Source organism: Oryctolagus cuniculus, chromosome 2 (genome assembly GCF_051225735.1).
Source record: "Oryctolagus cuniculus isolate XC-2025 breed Fujian yellow rabbit chromosome 2, ASM5122573v1, whole genome shotgun sequence".
NCBI classification, from domain to species: domain Eukaryota; kingdom Metazoa; phylum Chordata; class Mammalia; order Lagomorpha; family Leporidae; genus Oryctolagus; species Oryctolagus cuniculus.
Genome location: NC_142868.1, coordinates 204,366,144 through 204,384,166, shown reverse-complemented (window position 1 = coordinate 204,384,166; position 18,023 = coordinate 204,366,144). Strand labels below are relative to the sequence as shown.

The window sequence follows — 18,023 nt, the reverse complement described above, 5'->3', positions numbered from 1 at the left end:
GAGGGTCTAACAGCTAAACTCCTCCCGGGATACCAAGGCCACTTGGCCTCCTCCAGGTCAGGTCCTGGAAGCACCCCGGAGCTCCCACCCAAACCTTGAAGTGATTGGACGATTTTAAGAGTATTTTGTGTCCTAACAGTCCATTGTCGTACATGAGCAGCAATTATTTTTCCTAGGCCCTGCAAAGACCCTCAAGCTCCCTCTCACCTCCCACAGAAGCAGGACCCTCTCGCAACCCAGATGGCTCCTGGGGGCAGACGCTACCACCTGCAGTCACACCGCTGGCCACAGAGCCGTACTCAGCACAGGTCTGGGAGGATGCTCCTGTCCCTGGCTCCAGGGGGCGCCCCTCCCTTGACAACACCTGTGTGCCGCAGGCGCCCTGCACCCCTCCCATCTGACTGGGGCATGGCTGAGGCCACCTCAGGATTCCAAGGAGTGGGGGCAGTGGGCTCCCTATGACCCCCACCCTGGTTCTCCCCAGCCCAGAGCCCACACCCCAGCCCTGGCTGAGAGGCTGTTGGCACCTGGAGCATCCCAGCTGCTCCGGGAGAGGCTGTGTAACCAGTACCCTTCTGTGGTTTTCTGCCTGGGAGTGGCTGGTGCAGCTCCGGGGCTTCCCCCTAGGCCCTGCTGCCTCTCGGCAAGCACCGAGCCTGCCCCTGGTTTGCAGTGGAAGAAGGAAGACACTCTCGGCTTGAAAACGCAGCCCGTTTATTTGAACTGAAGGGCGCTGCTACACAGTGCAAACATCTCTTTGGTAAGGTACTGCATACAATGAACGTAAAAAAGGCATCAGCAACAGATAGGAAAGTAAACCAATATATATACACCTCCTGTTCCAGCGAGCCTCACTGGGCGGCTACAGGGACAGTCTGTTCAGGCCGTGCCTGCTGTGTCGCTATCACAGACCGACATCGGACTGGTGACACCAGGGACGTTTTGGTTTGATTGGCAGGACTTGACTGCAGATCCCAGTCGGCTCCCCTGACAGGTGCTGATGTGCCATGCCCTGTGCCATGTACACGATGCCTCCAAGACAAGACCATGGCACACCCCCAGGATACAGAACCGGCTGCCATGTGTATGCCTGAGCAGCCTACACTGCTGCCAAACCCCTTGGTTTCAGAAACCTGTTCCAAGGCCTGATGGCTACATCTGTACAGATACATCAAAAGGATCCCCAGGTAACATGAAACCCCAGCCAGCTTTGATTGCCACTTAGTAATAGGAAGACGTGAAGCAAGATGACGGATTCTGTATGTGAAATGCTACAACCCCATTGTGGGCATTCTCCCGGCTGGCACTTGGCCTACACCTTGGCAGTCTCGTGCATGAAGGCTCGGGGCCTCCCGTGGAGAGGACACGGACCCTGTGCACCACCAATTCCAGACATCTGCCTGGCTGGGCCCCATCAGCTCTGGCGGGTGCTGACGGCTGTACAGGGCCGTGCACACAACAGCAGCGCTTGGGTAAACAGTGTGGAATGGAAGGTGTGTGTCCAGGGGCCTTTTCTCTGAACACAACTGTATTTAGGACAAAATGGAAGCTCTGGGTCAAGCGGATGAGACGTGAGGTCCGACAGCCGCTCTACCCCGAATTCTAACACTACTTTGCATAGAAGTGAGGTTTCTGCTGTATCTGACCCTAAACAACAGGTGCATCGTGCGTTTAAGAAACACAGTTGAGGTCCAGGGATTTGTCGTTTTAAACACCCACACAGCGGCAGGTCCCAACGTTCAGACGCCTCCGTCACAAGGAGCCGGGGAGCCGCCCTTGCTCCGCGGTGGACGGCTGCTCCGTAGGTGTGGGCAGATGGAATGCGGCAAAGGGCTCCCATCTGGGTCACAGCCATTGTGTCCGGGTGTGGCTTAGTAAGGTTAGGAGCAGGTGTGCGAGGGGCCGCCCGATGACCGAATGCTGACGCAGGAGGGAGAGAGGTCGGGTAGCAGGGAGGGGCCGGGAGCTGGGTGGCCGTGGAGGCCGCCGCTCGTCACAGACTGTGTCCCGTTTGCCAGACACCAGCTTTCCTTTTAGGCATGGCGTGTGGTGCAGCCCAGATTTCTGTGGACCTGTGGCCTCAGAGCCAGGCACAGCTGACCCCCGGGGCCACCCCGCTTCGTTTAAAAAGAAATGGTGTCGGCAGGCAAAAACCAATTTAGGAGCCTAAACGACTTAACTGTGCAATTTAATAGTAGCACCAATTTTTCCTTTTAAAAGAATTAAATAAGAACCTGAGAAACCGGCCGCGTGCGAGGGCACGTGCCTGCCTCCTGCCCCCTGCTGGTGTGCTGCGCCCACCTCCGTGCACGATGGGCCCACGCTCCCTCATGGCTCTCCAAAGCAGCACCAGCCGGACGTCCTCATGAAATGTCGAGTTCTGGATGGCTCCATGGGGCTGCAGCTCCCTGCCCAGCTGCGGAGCCCAGATGGAGCTTAGGGCCCGTCCTTGGCTGTCTGCTCCGAGCAGACCGGGCAACACGCGTCTTTGACTTTCACAGGCGCTGCACAGGTGGCAGGTGGGCAAGCTTCCACGAAGCAGGTCACCTGCCCGTCCTGGGGAGGAGAGACGGTGGCAGCCGTTACCCCCTGGGGTAGGCTGGGCTCAGCACGACACCACCCTTGTCAGGACCCCCTGCCTTGCTGCGACTTCCAGGCCGGGCTCAGGGCTTGTGATAGGCAGTGCGTCTCTGCTGACTGACAGCTGCAGATGGACCTGTGCTAAGGCCCCGTGCCCTTCGTCCAGAGGTCCACGTCCCTCCAGGCCTTGCCCCAGTTCCCATGGGAAGAAGGACAGACGAGATTAGAGGGAAGGGGCGGGGACACAGGTCTCTCCCACTGTGCAGCCCAAGCCAGGCCCGGGAGGCGCAAGTGCCCTCCCCAGACGCCCTCAGCACAGGGAAAGGCCCCTAGCTGGCACCCAATGTGCACACAGACCCCCATCCAGTCCTCCCCCAAGCTTCCCACCAGCCTGTGCGAGCAGCAGGACATGGGCCTGAGCCCTGTTGCTGGGCGACACAGGGAGCTGTGGCAGGAGCTGCCGGCCAGTCAGCCTTGCAGGGCTGGCTACCCTGTGTGTGCAGCTGGCACGGGCAGGCTGCGGGGGGTGACAGGGACCTCGCCTGGCGCTCCCATGGGCGGAGCAGAGGCCAGCACCAGCCCTAACCCGAGCGCAGGCAGCTCTCGGTTCCCAGGAGCAGCGCGGGGTGTGGGCCGGCCCTGTACTCACTCTGCACTCGCACGCAGTGCACGCGTCTTTGTTCCACTTGGCGCCGTTGGTGTGAGATTCGCCGTGGGTGTCCACGCACTCTGTGGCGCTGAGCCGCGACTCGAGCTTCTTTATCTGCAGCAAAGCACACGAGAGTCCTCAGTGGCCGTGGAGTGACCGTTAGCCTCTGCACGGACGACTTCTTCTCTTGAACTCAGGCCTCAGTGCGCAGCGTTTCCAACTTTAGAGCCTGTAGATGAACCTCGAACGCACTGATCAGGTGGCCGCGGCTCCTGCACAGGTTGGCTCCTGCGGTGCCGAGTCAGAAGCAGGCAAAGTACAGTCGGCAGTTCAAAGATGAAACCAGCACTCCTCAAAACCCAGAGACAAAGCGGATGGAGTCGGTCCGAGGCACGCGGATGCCAAGGCGCGAGCGATTCCGCCGCCGTGGGGCTGGCCTCGCTTCCCATCCATGAACCCCTGGTCTTTGTCCACCAGCAGAGTTCCCGACAACGCCCCTGGTCTGCAGCCTCCCCGGCGGCCGGCTGTGGTGACTCGTGGGGCGTGAGGGACGGTGGCCCAGGGGCAGGGCCTGCTCCAACCCTGCGTCCTGGGGGTGGGGGGAGTGGGCTGCAGCCAAGGCAACAGGGCTGGAATTCTGTGGGCAGGAAGTGGCCTTAGAGGCAGCGGCCCCACAGCATGGGGCTAAGGAAGAGGCGGCCTGGGCCTGCGCTGTGCAGGGCCGCTCTGGACTGCCGAGGATAGGTGACCTCACACCTCCAGGGTTTCCTGTCCACCTCCGTGAGGGATGGATGGACCTCCGCCAGCCACCCCAGCTCCTCTCGGAACCCCCTCTGAGCTGTGGGGGACAGCGAGGGCCTCGCCAGGCATCAGACCTGCCTCCTCTGCACCTGCGCTGACCCCTGCCCACCCCCGAGAGCAGCCACCTAGGATGGACGCTGACAGCTGCTCAGTGCGGGCTTGGGGAAAAGCCACCCCTCCTGCACGCACGGCCCGCTCGGCTCTGTAGTGTGACCCTTACTCACTTCCCCACGTCGCCGGGGGGGGGGCGCTCCTGAAACCTCGGCCACCAGGCCTGTCCTTCCCAGGGGCCCCTGGGGATACAGACGCGCCTCTGCAGGCCAAAGGGCATCCTGGGACAAGGAGTGAGCAGGGCTGTGCACAACTGAGGTGAGGCCGACTGTTGTGGAAGTCGCCCTGGGAGCCCCCACTAAATCACGCCCCACTCAGTCACCCCCAACGCTAGGGCAGCCCTGCCGGTCATCCTGCAGTAGGCAGAACCATGGACATGGGTGGACGGCTGGCTGGGTGCCCAGGGTGACTCCCTGATGCCAGGGTAGGCACCAGCATCGTCCTGTACCCCTACTGCCCATCCCACTCCCTGACCAACCAAGGGCACACAGGCCCCTCACCCGCCAGTCACTGTCTGCTGCTTTCTGCCCCAGGGCCATGCACAGGTGAGCAAGGTGTGGCCGCACTGTCCTCTCTGATGCTGCCTGGGCAAACTGCCTGCTCTCTGGACAGGAGGAGCAGCTGCACCTCCCCTTGGCCTGTCCGGGCGGATGACCGAAGTCTCTGGCAGACCTCAGGCCCTTCTCATACTCTGAGGGCTCCAGCCATGTATGGGGAGCCCCGACCCTGGACACCCCTCTGAGAAGCCTGGAATCTCCCAGAGAGGGTCCTGAGGAACAGGCCTAGTGTCCATGCTGCCTGCCCCAGCCCACGCTGTGCTGTCCAAGTCCCTCCAGCAACTTCCCACAGCCCATGGCTCCCTGGGCCCAGTGCAGACCAAGCTGAGGGCGGGCACCACCCGTGAACGGCACAGGCAGGGGCGTGCCGAGGACGCCCCCAGGGCTGGCAGGCGGCCAGTACCTGGTTCCTGAGGCCTGTGATGGTCTTCTGTATTTCCAGGACAAATTCTTTGAAGTCGTTCGTCCCCAGTCCCTTGGTGTGCTCGTAGGAGGCGGACGTGGTGTTGCCATGGCGCTGGCCATGTTTCACACTGTGGACCAGAGGCAGAGGAAGGGGTGAGCGGTCATCTCAGCAGGGGGCGATGAGGTCACCCCCGTGTCCCCTCCCCAGGGACAGATGCACGTGTACACAGGGGCCACAGCTGAACCGGCGGCTGAGCGGGACGTGGGCTGCAACCCTGGGAGGCTCCTGCCCGGTGAAGGGACCAGAGGCACAGCCCCTCCCCGGCGCTGTGCCCAGCCTCCACCCTCATACCTGCGGGCCCCCCGCGGCCTGGCTCTCGGTGAAGGCTCGTCGTCCTGGTAGCTGAAGTCCAGGGCCCGGCGGCCGCGGAAGTGATAGGAGAACGCGTTGAACTGGCCCCTGGTCCTGCAGTCTGCAAGCAGAGCATGGAGGCCGTGGGAGCGGTCAGCGACTCCCACGGCAGCTCCCACGGCAGCTCCCACGGCACCGCGATGCCAGCTGTGAGGACTCCTGGCGGTGCCCTGGAGGACCTGGCACCGACCGGCAGGTCTCAGGCCTCTGGGCAGGAACCCCACGGAGGGAAGAACAAAGCGGTGACCGCAGATGGCATGCCCTCGAGGGCTCTGAGTGGCCACACTGGGCCTGGCCCAGCGAGGAGCCGCAGACCGGTCACCGGGCGGTCCCAAGTCCCTGGAGACGAAGCATCTCGTGCACTGGGCAGGGGTGATGAGCAGAGGGCTTCGCGGAGCCACGCCTACCTTCACAGCAGTCCTGCCACACCCGGAGGTCCACCTTGGGGATGTCCTCGCAGCTGGTGTAGCCGTGCGGGAACTCCGCCACCCGGAACACGTCCGTCTGCACGCGAGTGATGTTGTCGGAGTTGTCGCACAGGATCCTGGCCAGGGACGTCTGCTTCACCTGCGTCAGCTGGGCAGGGGTCAGCACCCCTGGGTTTTCGTACCACAGCCTGCAGCCACAGCACAAGGGCAGGGTCAGGTCGGGGCGGCGGGGACCCCGGCCAGCAGCACAGGTCCCAAGGGCTTTGTCAGCACCAACTGAAAATGGACCTGGACGTGACTCGTGTTTCCCTCTCAACCGGCAGAACCCAGAGCCCAGAATGTGGCACGAAGTGGGGGCACCCGCCTGCCTGGCGGGCACGGCGACACGTCCTGACTGCTGACCCGAGGGCAGGCGGCTGGCTGGGCCACGGCTCGCGGTGCCCACGTCCAGTATCCGAGCCCCTGGGTTCAAGTCCCAGCTCTGATTCCCACGCAGCCAGTGCACACCTGGGAGGCGGCAGGTGCCGTTCCTGCCCGTACATCCGCGAGACCTGGGTGGAGCTCTGGGCTCCTGGCTGTCGCGGGCATTCGGGCAGTGACACAGCAGACGGACGAGACCTCTTTCCACATCCTCCCCAGGCCCCCTCCCCGCTCTGGTTCTCTGCCTTTCAAATCAAGGTAACTGAACGCATCTGAAAAAGAAACCGTCCCAGCGGGGGCGGTCTGGGCAGCAGGCAGGACGGACCCCGCCCACATCTTATGCTGAACACGAAACAACTGGCCATGGGCCCGGCAGGGTGCGGGGCAGGAGCAGGCCAGCCTCCCAGCCGCCTCCACCAGTGCCCCAGGGCTCTGGGGTTACCTGTCGCCGTCTCGCAGCCGCTTGAACTGGGTGCTGAGCAGGCACATCAGGGTGGGCCCCAGGCGGCTGCCAGGAACCAAGTCTTCCACCATGAGGGCTGGGAAGAGGTCGATGTTGAGGGGGGAGCCGTAGAGCCTGCAAACGTGAGGGCAAACTTCGGTTCTCCCAACGGCCTCGTGGTCCGTGGCCCGGGTCTACATCCTCTAACTGTGCTTAGCAAGGGAAATTCACCTTTATCCTGGGAAGCATTTAGCCACCGCACTTGAAAGACACACACACACTCGGTCAGGAAGTTAAAACTGCCAGGGGACCCCAAGGCGCAGCATCCCTGCTGAGCACGGGGTAAACAGAAAAACCCCCGCGTGGCCCCTTCTGGCCATTTCTTCTGTAAACCTGAGTAGCTAGGCAAGGCTGCAGTCTGCACATCAAACTTTTTTGCAATAATGAAAATGCTTGTTAAGCACAGATAAGGCAAGAGACTAAGACAAAGTTACATGTTTAATAACAAATACTTTCATCCAATCCTTCCATTTCCTTAGAAACACATGCTTACAATCAAGGAACTGGCCGCTTCCACCAACTTGTGTCCAATCTTTCACCAAACCCAGGGAAGCCTACTGGCCGACAGCCACTCACGCCCAGCTGGATTTCAGAAGCACGTATGTTCCATGCATGTTCTACAATTCCAGCTGCCTGTCCCCTGAGCTCAAACGAGCCATGTTGGACTGACTGCTGTCACCAGGACAGGACAGACACGGCGGGCAGGGTCAGGGGTGCATGCACAGGGACAATGCTCTGTCAGAGGGGGACAAAGCCCCATTTTCTCCCAAGTTCAGTGGCATTCACACCAAACTTCTGGTTCTGGGAGGTCACTGGGAGGTCGGCCTGAGCAGAGGAATCTGGGGCTGTCTGGTTCCTGCTGGGCAGGTGCACAGCGGGGTCACCAGAGCTCCCATGGGGCCATCTGGGCTGTGCCAGATGGTGCACGGTGGGGTCATTGGAGCCCCCACGGGGCCATCTGGGTTGTGCCAGACGGTGCACGGTGGGGTCATTGGAGCCCCCATGGGGCCATCTGCACTGTGCTGGACGGTGCACAGTGGGGTCATTATAGCTCCTACAGGGATGGTCTGGTCCCTGCTGGGCAGGGTGCGGGGGGGTTTACAGAGCTCCTATGTGGCCTTTGCTAGAGCAGACCCCCTGCTCAGGGCGTATCTGCCTGTTTCTGTCCCTGGGGAGGATGCTCCACCCATGGGCCTCGGGTCTGGAACCAGCTGGTTCTTTAGGCCTCTTGAGGATGGAGCCTCCACACAGCCCCAGGGTGCTTCTCTCACAGGGACCTTGAGGCCATCCAGGGACACAGCGGGGAGAAGCACCTGGGCTCCTCCCCTGCCCACCACCCGGAGGTGCTCAGAGCTCAGTGTGGTGCCACAGCAAAGCAGGTGCGACCGGGTGCCCACTGCCCACAACTCACACCTCTTCCTCTGCAGCTGAGGAGGGGCCCAGGCCGCTGTGGGCTCTGTGTGCGTGTATAAGGGGCTTCTCTGAGCTGTTTTGTTTTAATTACCTTTTAACACATTCCACAGCCTTTGCAGATACGATTCTAAGAACGTAAGGGTATCCCTCCCTCCTCCCCAGCCTGCTTTCTTCCCGCTTTCTCTCTGGTTAGTACTTGAGATAACACACTTCAAATTTACGTTACAGTGAAAAGCTCACTTCTTACTCGAATAAAAACAACTGAAGAGCAGAAGACCTAGTTTAGTGGGAATATAGACGGTGGCTGTAAACAATAACTGAATGGAAAAGTGACCAATTTGCCCACATAGAGTAAACTGTAATCACAGATCATTAAAGCTACAGGAGACTAACATTCTTGACTGCTGGTTTGACAATGGTGTGAAACTTCTACGAAACCGTCTGCAGCACTACTGACACACACATATTTCTTTTTGTCTTCCTGGATCCAGTGCATTTCACTCAACATGATATCTTCCCGTTGTGTCCATTTTCTAGAGGAGTAACATTGCATTGTGTGTCCATACCGCATTATCCATTCACCTGATGATGGACACTTTGGTTGATTCCAAATGCTGGCTCTTGTGACCCATCCGCTGTGAACGTGGTGGAGCAGGTATCCGACACACTGTGTTCAAGCCTTTCCGGACACACCCAGTCGTGGACGGCGGGATCACGTGGCCGGTCTATTTCCAGTCTAAGAGATTTTCACAGCCTCCCACAGGGGCTGCAACATTTACCCTCCCACCGGTGGTGTGAGAGTCCCCTTTTCCCACATCCTCGCCTGCGTTTGTTACTCTGTGTTTTGGACTGTGGCCTTTCTGACAGGGGTGAGGTGATACCTCCTTGTGGTTTGATTTATGGTTCCCTGACGACTAGTGATGTTGAGCATTTTTTTTCTTAATTTGCATTTCTTAAATTCCATTTGCATTTCTTAAAACTGTTGAGTTCCCTTGCCCATTTAACTGGATTGGTTGTTTTGTTGTTGTTGTTGTTGAATTTGTTGTTGATATATTTGGGATGTTAATCCTCAGGGGTTTGCAATTTTTTCCCATTCTGGTGGATGTCTCTTCACTCCACTGATCATTTCTCTTGCTGCGCATTCTCATTCGTTTAGCTTTACTTGGATGCCTGTGCTTTGCAGGTCTTGTCCAAGTTGTTCCCTGCGCCAGTGATTTGGAGCTTCCCCTACGTTTTCTTCCAGCAACTTCACAGTCTCGGGTCTCAAATTCCGGTCTTCGATCCATCCTGAGTTGATTTTGTATACGGTGATAGGTATGGCTCTAGTATCACTCACAGACACAGGTATAGGTGTGTGTATGTGTGTGTGTGTGTGTGTGTGTGTATTTCCCAGCAGCACCTGTTGAGGTCTGAGCACTTTGTCAAAAATTAGTTGGTGTGTGCATGTGGCTTAATTTCTGGGCTCTCTGTTCTGTTTGATCTATGTATCAATTTTTATGCCAGTGCCATGCTGTTTTGATTACTATAGTGCTGTAATATGCTTTGAAGTCAGGGAATGTGATGCTTCCAGCTTGATTTTTCTTGCTCAGGATCACTTTGGCTACTTGGGGTCTTTTGTGACTTCACATGAATCTAGGATTGTTTTTCTAGTCCTGTAAGGAACCTAAGGAACAGCATTGGCAGTTTGGTAGGTATTGCATTGTATCTGTAGATTGCTTTAGGTAGTACAGATGTTTTAATGAAATTGATCTCCCTAGCCATGAGCAAGAACACCTTGAGCATTGATGGCAGTGAGGCTCTGAGTCACCCCTATTGTATTGGAGTCGTTCTTTACGTGTGTTTACAGCTTTTAAGCCTGTTTTACTTGCTATCAGGACAGCGTCTCCTGTCCATTTTTGGTTTTGTTTGCCTGGTTTATCTTTTTCCAGGTTTTCACTTTCAGTCTGTGTATCTTTGGGAAGTGAGTTCCTTTTAGGCAGCATATGGTGGGAATGTGTTTTTTTTTTTTTTTTCTTCTCTCATTTCAGCCAAACTAAGTCTTTTGGTTGGATAATTTAATCCATCTACATGCAAGGTTACTATTGATAGACAAGACCTAACCCTTGTCATTTTGTTGACTGAATAACGACTCTACCTGCTGTTAGTGGATTTGGTGGTCTCATGTGTTTTTACTTCCAGAATTTCTTATAAGGCTGGTCTGGTGGTGGTGAGAGCTGTTGCCTCACTTTTTAAAAATTTATCTATTTATTTGAAGAGTTACACAGAGAGAGAAGGAGAGGCAGAGAAAGAGAGGCCTTCCATCCACTGGTTCACTCCCTAAATGGCCATAATGGCCAGAGCTGTGCCAATCTGAAGCCAGGAGCTTCTTCCTGGTCTCCCACGTGGGTGCCAGGGCCCAAGGACTTGGGCCATCTTCTATTGCTTTCCCAGGCCACAGCAGAGAGCTGGATCGGAAGTGGAGCAGCCAGGACTCAAACCGGCGCTCATACGGGATGCTGGCACTGCAGGTGGCAGCTTTACCTGCTATGTTACAGTGCCGGCCCCTGCCTCACTTTTAAGCTATGATATTCTTGGAAGTTTTTTCTCTTAGGTCCTTCACTATGTCATCCCGGTCTCTCCTGGCCTGCAGGGTTTCCACGAGAGGTCTGATGCTAATCTGACAGGTTTCCCTTCATACGACCTTGATGCTCCTCTCGTGCTGTCTCTCGGATTCTCTCCTTGTCTTCAACCTTGACAGTTAACTACAGCATGCCTTGGACAAAGTCTTTCTTGGCTGAGTCTGCTTGGGGTTCTTTAAGTTTCAATACCTGGGAAATTTCAACTATTATTTCATTTAGCAGGTTCTCAATGCATTTTCCTTTATTAATATGAACATTTGGTCATTTAATAGTAGCCCGTATTGGCCGGCGCCGCGGCTCACTAGGCTAATCCTCCACCTAGCGGCGCTGGCACACCAGGTTCTAGTCCCGGTCGGGGCACCGAAATCTGTCCAGGTTGCCCCTCTTCCAGGCCAGCTCTCTGCTGTGGCCAGGGAGTGCAGTGGAGGATGGCCCAAGTGCTTGGGCCCTGCACCCCATGGGAGACCAGGAGAAGCACCTGACTCCTGACTCCTGCCTTCGGATCAGCGCGGTGTGCCAGCCGCAGCATGCTGGCTGCGGCGGCCATTGGAGGGTGAACCAACTGCAAAGGAAGACCTTTCTCTCTGTCTCTCTCTCACTATCCATTCTGCCTGTCCAAAAAAAAAAAAAAAAAAAAAAAAATAGTAGCCCGTATTTCACATAGACTTTCTTCATTCCTTAGGTTATTTCAAAAGTCTTGTCCTGTTAGAAATATGTTAATTGTACCTGTATTGAACTGAGCGAAGACTTCATCTCCAACAACTCCATTTCGTTCCCCGTGAGTGCCGCGTCCTCGGTGGTATTTTCAGCATGTCATTCACTGAGCATCTGCTCTTGCACGTCACTGGGCTTCCTTGCGTCGCTGTCCTGAACTCGGCAGCTGTCACTTCAGAGTTCCTTTGGTGCAGGCTCTAATCCCAGAGGAGCACTGTGTTCTCCTGGAGGCGTCCTGCTACCTTGCTTCTCCGTCTGTCCCTACGTTGACATCTGCATGTCTGGTGTAACTGTCCCCTCGTCCTTATGGAGTGGGGCTTATTAGAAAAGAGCTTGTGGTTTAGCAGGAATGCGGGTGCCACGTGGCTTGCTGCTGCGGCTCTGGCTCTATGCAAGCCTGGCAGTGAGGTCGCAGGGACTTATTTTGTCTTGACGTAAGCTGTGTCAGTGACACAGTAGTCTGCTGCACTGGCAGGGACAGCAGTGTGGCTTTGAGGTGAAGACGGTTTCCAAGGTGGGTGCCTTTTGTCCACAGCGAGTTGGTGTCCATCTCCCTGGTGACTGACAGCCGGGGCCTTGTTCTTGGTGCTGAGACCGTGATGGCTGGCCCCTTGCCCTCCTGGCGGGCCCGAGTGGTGCTGGGGCTCTAGGATACAGATGAGCCCTCCCTCAGGTCCTTCAGGAGCATCCCGCTGGAGCTGTGGTTCATAAGGCCAGCAGCCCCGGTCCTAGGACGAGGGGGTGCGGACTGGACCCTGCTCCGGGCATACAGGAGACGGTGCTCAGGACGGGGTGAGCACAGGGAGGGGGGGTGCGGGCAGGTTCTTCCCTAGATTCCAGTGGCACTGAGAAACTTGGAGCTCATTGCTACAGTCCTGGTGTTGCAGGGCATAATGGGGCCATTACACAGATCTCCCAGGGTGGGAGTGGATTTTTTATGGGCTGCTTCTGGTGTTAGCCCATAGAAGGAAGCCAAGGTGAACGCCTTGCCCTAGAACTCCCACAGCTGGAGGACGCAGGGACCTGTCCTCTGCCCTACGCGTTGCCCTGACTGACGCTGGGAGGAGAGGAGCCGAGGTCACTGGGCCACGTGGCTGCTGAGCGTGGCGCCCTGCAGGAGTGGGGGAGGGGAGGAAGCAATGTGGCTTCCCTGTGCCAAGCTGGGCAGTTGGGACACGAGACCCAGGGCTGGGAAAGCGGTCTGTGCCGCCTGGACAGAACCGCGGGCACTCTGAGCCCCGGGGAAGGACTGTGACCCTGGCAGGGCCTGGTCACCTCCGCACGCCAGTGAACGCTGGGACGCCTCGGCTTCCCAGGAGTCCGTGTTCATTTATGCCTGACGTGTGCAGAACGACGCGCGAGCTCGGACCCCAAGCCTGGCGCCTCCGCCCAGGAACAGGCGGGTGGGGAGCAGCAGGAGAGGCTCTTCCCTCCCCAGAACAACTCTGACGCCGGAACCAGCAGATCTCGACTCCCAGGGACCTGTGCGCTTCACTCTGAAACCCAAGGACGGCCGAGAACACCAGGGCACAGTCACCGTACGTCCTCCAGGAAGCTGTTGCGAGGGCCGTGAAGGAAGAGCCCCCGGAGCAAGGGACACGCGGCGGCCCAGGGAGCAGGTGCAACTGGCAGGGGTGGTGTGGGGGCCTCGGCTGAGCCCCCAGTCCCTCTCCCAGGGCTGCAGCCACCTAGGGTCTCCTGCATTTCGTTCCCGTAGGCCAGGGAGCTACGCGCCCGGATGACCCACAGCTGGGGCTCAGAGTCCACTCTGACAGGGCAGAGCAGGGAGCAGCCTCGAGCCACCCAGGGCTGACACAGGGCCTGTTCTGAAGTCCCAAAGAGCCCCGTTCTGGGTTCTGGCGTTTTCCCGTGCAGAGCCAATTTCTCTGCAGTAAGACCCTCCCCAGACCCACACACGCACCTGCAGATGCAAACTCGCTGCGGCCGGGAGGCTGGGCTGTGCGTGAGCTTTACAGACCAGCAGCTGTGACTGGGACCACGGGCGCCTCGAGTCCTGGTCCCTGTGGCACTGCAGGCCCCAGCCTGCCCGTCATCGGCGTCTCTCATCTACGCTCCCCAACCCAGAAGCCAGGCACACACATGACACGGACACATGACGCACCCAGTCGGGAGGCCTGGCCCCCCCAGACTCACCTTCGAAGCTTCTCCCGGATCTCGGGGTTTTTGATCTCGTTCTTCAGGTCCTCGAAGGTGTGGGCCGCCGAGAGGTTGCAGTAGACCCGGTAGTCATGGTAGGGCGGGATGCCGTGGTCCCGGCCCCGCTGGATGTTGATGGCGGCCAGGTCGAGGGCCACGGTGTGCGCCATGGAGAAGAGCCGCTCGGTGAGCTCCGTGTTGAGCAGCTGGGACGGCACGCGCATCTTCCCGGCCACGCCGAACAGCCCGCGGAGCAGCGGGTCGATGCCGCCCTCGTTGACGATGCGGAACGGGGAGAAGAAGGCCTTGTGCAGGGGGAGGTGGCCCTGCGGGATGGGCGCGAAGTTCTCGTCCAGCCGGTAGAGCACGGGGTTGATGAGCGTGTGGCCGAACCTGAAGGCGGCCGTGGCGAACGCGTTGAAGACGCCGGCGTTGACGCTGGGGTCGTAGCCGCGGTACTCGCCCAGCATCTTCATGCCCACCTCCCCCAGCACCTTGGGCAGCCAGTGCCGGAAGGTGATGTGCTGCATCTCGGCCCCCACGAGCTTGCGCGCCTCGTGGTAGACGGTGTCGCCGTCCCAGTGCGGGTTCAGGCGCAGCAGCTCCGTGGCGACGCGGTTGTGCTCGCGCAGCCACAGCGTGTGCATGCTGGTCAGGCCCAGCTGCTCGTTGGCGCGGTGGTCCCCGGCCAGGAAGCAGGGGATGGGGCTCTCGTTCTCGTCCCGCATGCACTCCGTGGGCGGCCCCGCGGCGAAGGGCAGCAGCGGCTTCCCGGACCTCTGCACGATGCCCTGGCGCAGCAGGCCGCGCTGGCTGGCCAGGTCCCGGATGCTGCGGGCCTCGTGCTCCGAGCTCCCGTACACGTTGGAGGCGTCGATGTAGGAGGTGAGCTGGTTGATCTGCTCCCGCGGGTACACGGAGTTCATGAGCAGCGAGGTCATCCCGCTGCCGCACACGGGGCTGGAGCGCACGAAGAACATGCAGCGGGCGCCGCCGCGGGCCCGCGGGTCGCTGGGCGGGATCATGACGGAGAAGCAGGGCGGGTCGCTGCTGCAGGCCGAGCTGCAGTGCTGCCCGTCCGAGAAGCGGGCCTGGCTCAGGGCCACCACCGTGGAGTCCAGGTCGTGGTCCAGGAACTGGCCCCACTGCATGAGCATGTGCGTGAACTCGGCGTCAGGGGTGACGGCCTCCGTGCCGATGAGCGTGGTGGACACCAGGCGGGGCGCGGGCAGCGCGTGCCCGTGGTACAGCCGCTGGGGGTCGATGCCCCGCGGGGTGTTGAAGCCGTTCTCGTACACGGCCTTCAGCAGGCGCTCGAAGGCGGTGAGCGAGGCCCCCCACATGGGGTGCTGCAGGTTGTTGCAGGTGCCGTCGTGGGTCCGGTACTTCTGGTGGAAGCACATGTCCGAGCAGTTGTTCATGCGCCGGTGGGCGGTGCAGCCCGACAGGTTGGCGATGAGGCTCAGGTACTGCGGGGACACCAGGTCGTTGTAGTGGTAACCTGGAACAGGCGAGCGTCACTGGGACGGCGCTGGCCACGCTCACCAGCCCGGGCCTGCACCCTCCGCTTCACTCTCAACAGTTAGTAAGGCCCCCGTGCACTGGATCCACGGGGCTGCCCCGTCCACAGACGCTGGCAAGACCCTCCTGGAAGCCGAGCCCCGGCTCTGCTCCCACGGCGCCTCCTGCTGCCCAGCCTTCCCAGGGCAGGCCCTCCTCCGCCCAGTCCACCTGAGACCCCCAGGCTTCAGAGGAAACCCCGAGGGGCTCCCCACAGGTGAGGCAGAACCTGCTTCCAGGGCTCTGCGACACAGGGAAGCCCCGTGCTCTGCGGGGGTGGCACCCCGTCCCAGCCAGGGCCCCGCACACCACCTGGGCTCATGGCCTGGCTGACCACCCCTGCCGCTCTGCAGGGCCCAGGCCTCGAGGCCGACTTTATGTTCCTCTGTGGACAGTCTCCTCAGACCCGGGCTGTGCCTGGCCGAGAGCCGACTGCTGCTCTCCTGTGGGACTGTGGCTCACACTGCTTTTACCTTTCTGCCTCTCTAAGCTTCCAAACCCCGTGTGTCTGCATGCAGCGCCACGGGCCCAGCAAGGCCCTCACCACGGCGTTCCGGCACGGCCTCTGCCTGGGGTCCTGGCCACCCGCTAAGGCAGCCAAGAAAGGCAGGCAGGCAGTGGCCAGAAGCCTCACCGGGCAGCTCCTACCCTGTCCTCTCCTCCCACAGGGCCGGCGTGGACGGCACCACGTGTCTGACAGGGAGACAGTGCCCCGTGCACCTGACTGAAGGAGGGGGCGGGGCCGGCCTTAAGCCTTTACCTCCAACATCCCTGGGGGAGGCGGGGGCTGCAGAGCCAGGACACCGAGGGGCGGCTCAGTGGCCGCGAAACGACTGTAGCCATCCGTGAGCCTGTGTCTCCTCTGCCTCATGCTGGTGACAAAAGCTGTGCCCACGGAGGCCACCGGGATACCACTGAGGCCACCTGGGAAAGCTCTCTCACCTCCCAAGGTGCAGCCGCTGGCTCTCGCCCCACACGGCCTGTGTGTGCACAACTCCGAGTGCACAGCCACTAACGATCGCTGTGGTAACGGGCACAGCGGCGGCCCTGCAGGGTCCCCCCATCCTTTGTCATGCCGTCTGCGGGGGGCGGGGTGCACCTGCCGCACCCTGAGATTCCTGGGAGTCCCAGGGCTGGGGAGCCTCTGCACCGTGGACACCAGGAGGGCCTTACTTGTCCCATTGAGGTCCACCGTCAGGCCGTGCTGCACGTGGTCCTGGATGAGCTGCAGCGTCCGCTCGAATATCTCCCCAGCCCGGGCGGCCTCCACCGTGTAGGGGTCCCGCGGATACCGGAACAGGGCCAGCAGGTCGTTGGGAGAGCGAGGGCGGCTGCCGCGTGCAGGGAGGGAGACAAGCAGCGACGTCAGCAGCGCCCAAACCCCAGCCACGGCAGCTAACGCCTCTACAGCCACTGGCGCCCCAGGATGCTCCATACCTGACTCATCCAAAGTGGGAGGCAAGAAAACGGACGACACAGACAGAAACCGAGACACTAACAACAGATCGTTAATGAAGCCACCAGAGAAAGCCGGACAAGCGTTCAGTCACGAGGCAGGAAACCGATCTGGAACCGCCACCAACTACGCCAGTGACCAGGAGACGGTTTGCTTTTGGCAAACCATTCAGTAGCAACACCCAGGGATGAGCTGCACCTTCCCAATACGCGCCAGGTGGCCTGGGGCGTGTGTCAGGCCAAAGTTGCTGCTTTAGACGGACAGGCCCGAGCTTTGTGCCCGCCCGGACTCTCCCCGGGTCCCCAGCACGGCAGCCCACGCATCTTCGATACCTGTCAAACAGGTGCGTGCGGGTTGAGTTGATGGCTCTGTCCACGGTGGCGATGGCTTCCACGATTGATGTAGCCACGAAGGGGTCCCCGTTGCGACTGACATCGGGAACTGGGGACACAGGGACACAGGCCGCTCTGAGTGCTGTGGTCAGGGCATCCTTCCGCCCTCGGCCACGCCGCTCTCCAACATTCCTCTACTCTTGGGACCAAAGCTGGCTGTGCCAAATTCTACCAGGAGCAGCATTCAGACACCACGGCGGTTACAGACGTCTACCTTTTCTTAAACCTTGAAACTATTCATTCTTCAATTTTAAACTTTACTCATCGAAAGGCAGGCAAACAGATCTTCCATCTGCTGGTTCATTCCTGAAATGCCCACAACAGTTGGGTCTGGATCAGGCCAAGGCCAAGAACCAGGTGCTCAGTCTGTGTCTCCCAAGAGCTTGGAAGGGACTGAAGCACTTGAACCACGCCAGCTGCCGGCAGGTGCACAGCGGCAGAAAACTGGAACTACAAGTGGGTTAGAGGCCAGGCGCTTGGATGCAGAAGCTGGGCTCCCCCTGCAGCATCCTAAGAGCTGTGCCAGACGCCCACCTCCGTGCTTGTCAATCTGCAACCCCGTGGTACCCACAGCGAGGCAGGGACAACCAGTTCCAGCACAGAGACAGCCTACAGGGTGAATGGCTGAGGCCACTCAGGGGACAGAGGAGCTGGGGCCGTTCTTGGGATCTGTGCGTGTCCTTTCTGGAAGGCCAAGCCTTCCCAACCTACTCACTTCTCCAAGGGTTTGCTTCCTCCCCATCCTGACCCCTCAGTGCCTCCCCAACCCCCTCACACACTGCCCTCACCATACCACACCCCCCACCCTGCACACAACACCATCCATTCATAGTACACACACACCACAC

At 59.5% G+C, this 18,023-nt stretch overlaps 1 protein-coding gene across 6 annotated transcripts in view; it reads right to left on the bottom strand.

Moving 5' to 3' along the window:
• Positions 1 to 697: 697 nt before the first annotated feature.
• The window catches only part of PXDN (peroxidasin), a 74,391-nt gene continuing 57,065 nt past the window's right edge, over positions 698 to 18,023 (bottom strand). For all 6 annotated transcript variants that reach the window (XM_089327883.1, XM_089327884.1, XM_070069761.2 and 3 more), the window contains 9 exons: positions 17,116 to 17,224; positions 16,501 to 16,658; positions 13,765 to 15,268; positions 6,806 to 6,940; positions 5,923 to 6,131; positions 5,456 to 5,576; positions 5,102 to 5,231; positions 3,230 to 3,343; positions 698 to 2,556 (listed from right to left, as the gene is read on the bottom strand). In XM_089327883.1, the coding sequence (XP_089184009.1) occupies positions 2,437 to 2,556; positions 3,230 to 3,343; positions 5,102 to 5,231; positions 5,456 to 5,576; positions 5,923 to 6,131; positions 6,806 to 6,940; positions 13,765 to 15,268; positions 16,501 to 16,658; positions 17,116 to 17,224 (2,600 nt within the window). In that variant the 3' untranslated portion in view covers positions 698 to 2,436. The remainder of the gene's footprint in view (positions 2,557 to 3,229; positions 3,344 to 5,101; positions 5,232 to 5,455; positions 5,577 to 5,922; positions 6,132 to 6,805; positions 6,941 to 13,764; positions 15,269 to 16,500; positions 16,659 to 17,115; positions 17,225 to 18,023) is intronic.